This window comes from Olea europaea, unplaced genomic scaffold (genome assembly GCF_002742605.1).
Source record: "Olea europaea var. sylvestris unplaced genomic scaffold, O_europaea_v1 scaffold680, whole genome shotgun sequence".
NCBI classification, from domain to species: Eukaryota; Viridiplantae; Streptophyta; class Magnoliopsida; order Lamiales; family Oleaceae; genus Olea; species Olea europaea.
In genome coordinates, this window is record NW_019265184.1 from 1 (window position 1) to 1052 (window position 1052).

Below are 1052 nucleotides of genomic sequence, written 5' to 3' on the forward strand. Positions count from 1 at the left end.
TTTTTTAGAATTGGTAGAGATATAAATGTTTTAAGATTTAGATTAAGGATTAACTTGTCATAAATGTCATAATTTAGGGGGGGACCTCTTTTGCAATATTTCTTTCAAAATAGTATCATTTACAAATCTGTCTAGTAAATCGAATCAAACCCACCACACCTTCCCCACTCCGGACTCCTATATCCTCACCGGCCTCACCCTTCAATGGCGGATTACGAGGCTGTCACCACCACCACCGCTTCCCACCAGCACCACAATGTAATACCCAAAGAAACAGCCCTCCAAGCCTTAAACACCATAATCCAGCTCCATTTCGAGAAAACCCTTGAAAAAAAACGAGCAGTAGACCTGCAAAAAAAGGAGCTATGGAAGCTCTTCCAGATCTTCTTCCTCTTTTTGGGCCTGGTTTTCCTCGCCCAATCCCAGTCCTCCCGCCTCCAATGCCGCCACTGCTGGGTCCCCATTGGGCTCCTTTCTTTAGCTCACTTAATCTTCTACGTGTCGGTGGCTCAAACCCTGAGGTGCATCAATGGATTCAAGTACCAGAGACGGTGCCACAAATTGACTCTTGGGCTGGCCACTGAACGGCTGAGGCAGCTGAAGATGAGAATTAGTAGCGGTGGAAATCCCAATTATGTAGATGAAATGGGGGAGGATTTTGAGATTCATTATCAGGAGCCACCGGAGAGTTATTTTGGTAAGTTTAAGAGGAATTGGGCTTTGCATTTTGGGTTTTTGATCTTGATTTATGGGTTCATGGTGTCTTCTTCTGTTGTTCTTCTTTGCTTCTAATTTGCCGGAAATTGATGTTTTTTCCTCCCTTGTGCCGGGGCGACGGCGGTAGACGGTATCGGTGGTATGTGATCTTTGATTAGTTTGATTGTAATGTGGATTAAGTGGATGTGTTAATTTTGAGAATATAACGGCAATATTCATCTAAATTTTTATTTATTTTTACATTATTTATTATTATTTATAACCTACGTGATGGAAATCATTGGTTCAAATCTGATTATCCGTAGACGCAATGTTACTTCTTCTATTTAGCCACC

General features: G+C 41.9%; 1 protein-coding gene across 1 annotated transcript; it reads left to right on the forward strand.

Annotated features, from left to right (window-relative positions):
- Positions 1–99: 99 nt before the first annotated feature.
- On the forward strand, positions 100–962 carry LOC111390412. The gene has a single exon (XM_023015446.1). It carries the CDS (start codon positions 205–207, stop codon positions 790–792), a length of 588 nt encoding a protein of 195 aa, XP_022871214.1. The 5' UTR covers positions 100–204; the 3' UTR covers positions 793–962.
- The last annotated feature ends 90 nt before the right edge of the window (positions 963–1052 follow it).

Bases quoted from the DNA above. Each gene is read 5' to 3' on its own strand.
- LOC111390412 (XM_023015446.1), top strand. From the start codon at position 205: ATGGCGGATTACGAGGCTGTCACCACCACCACCGCTTCCCACCAGCAC.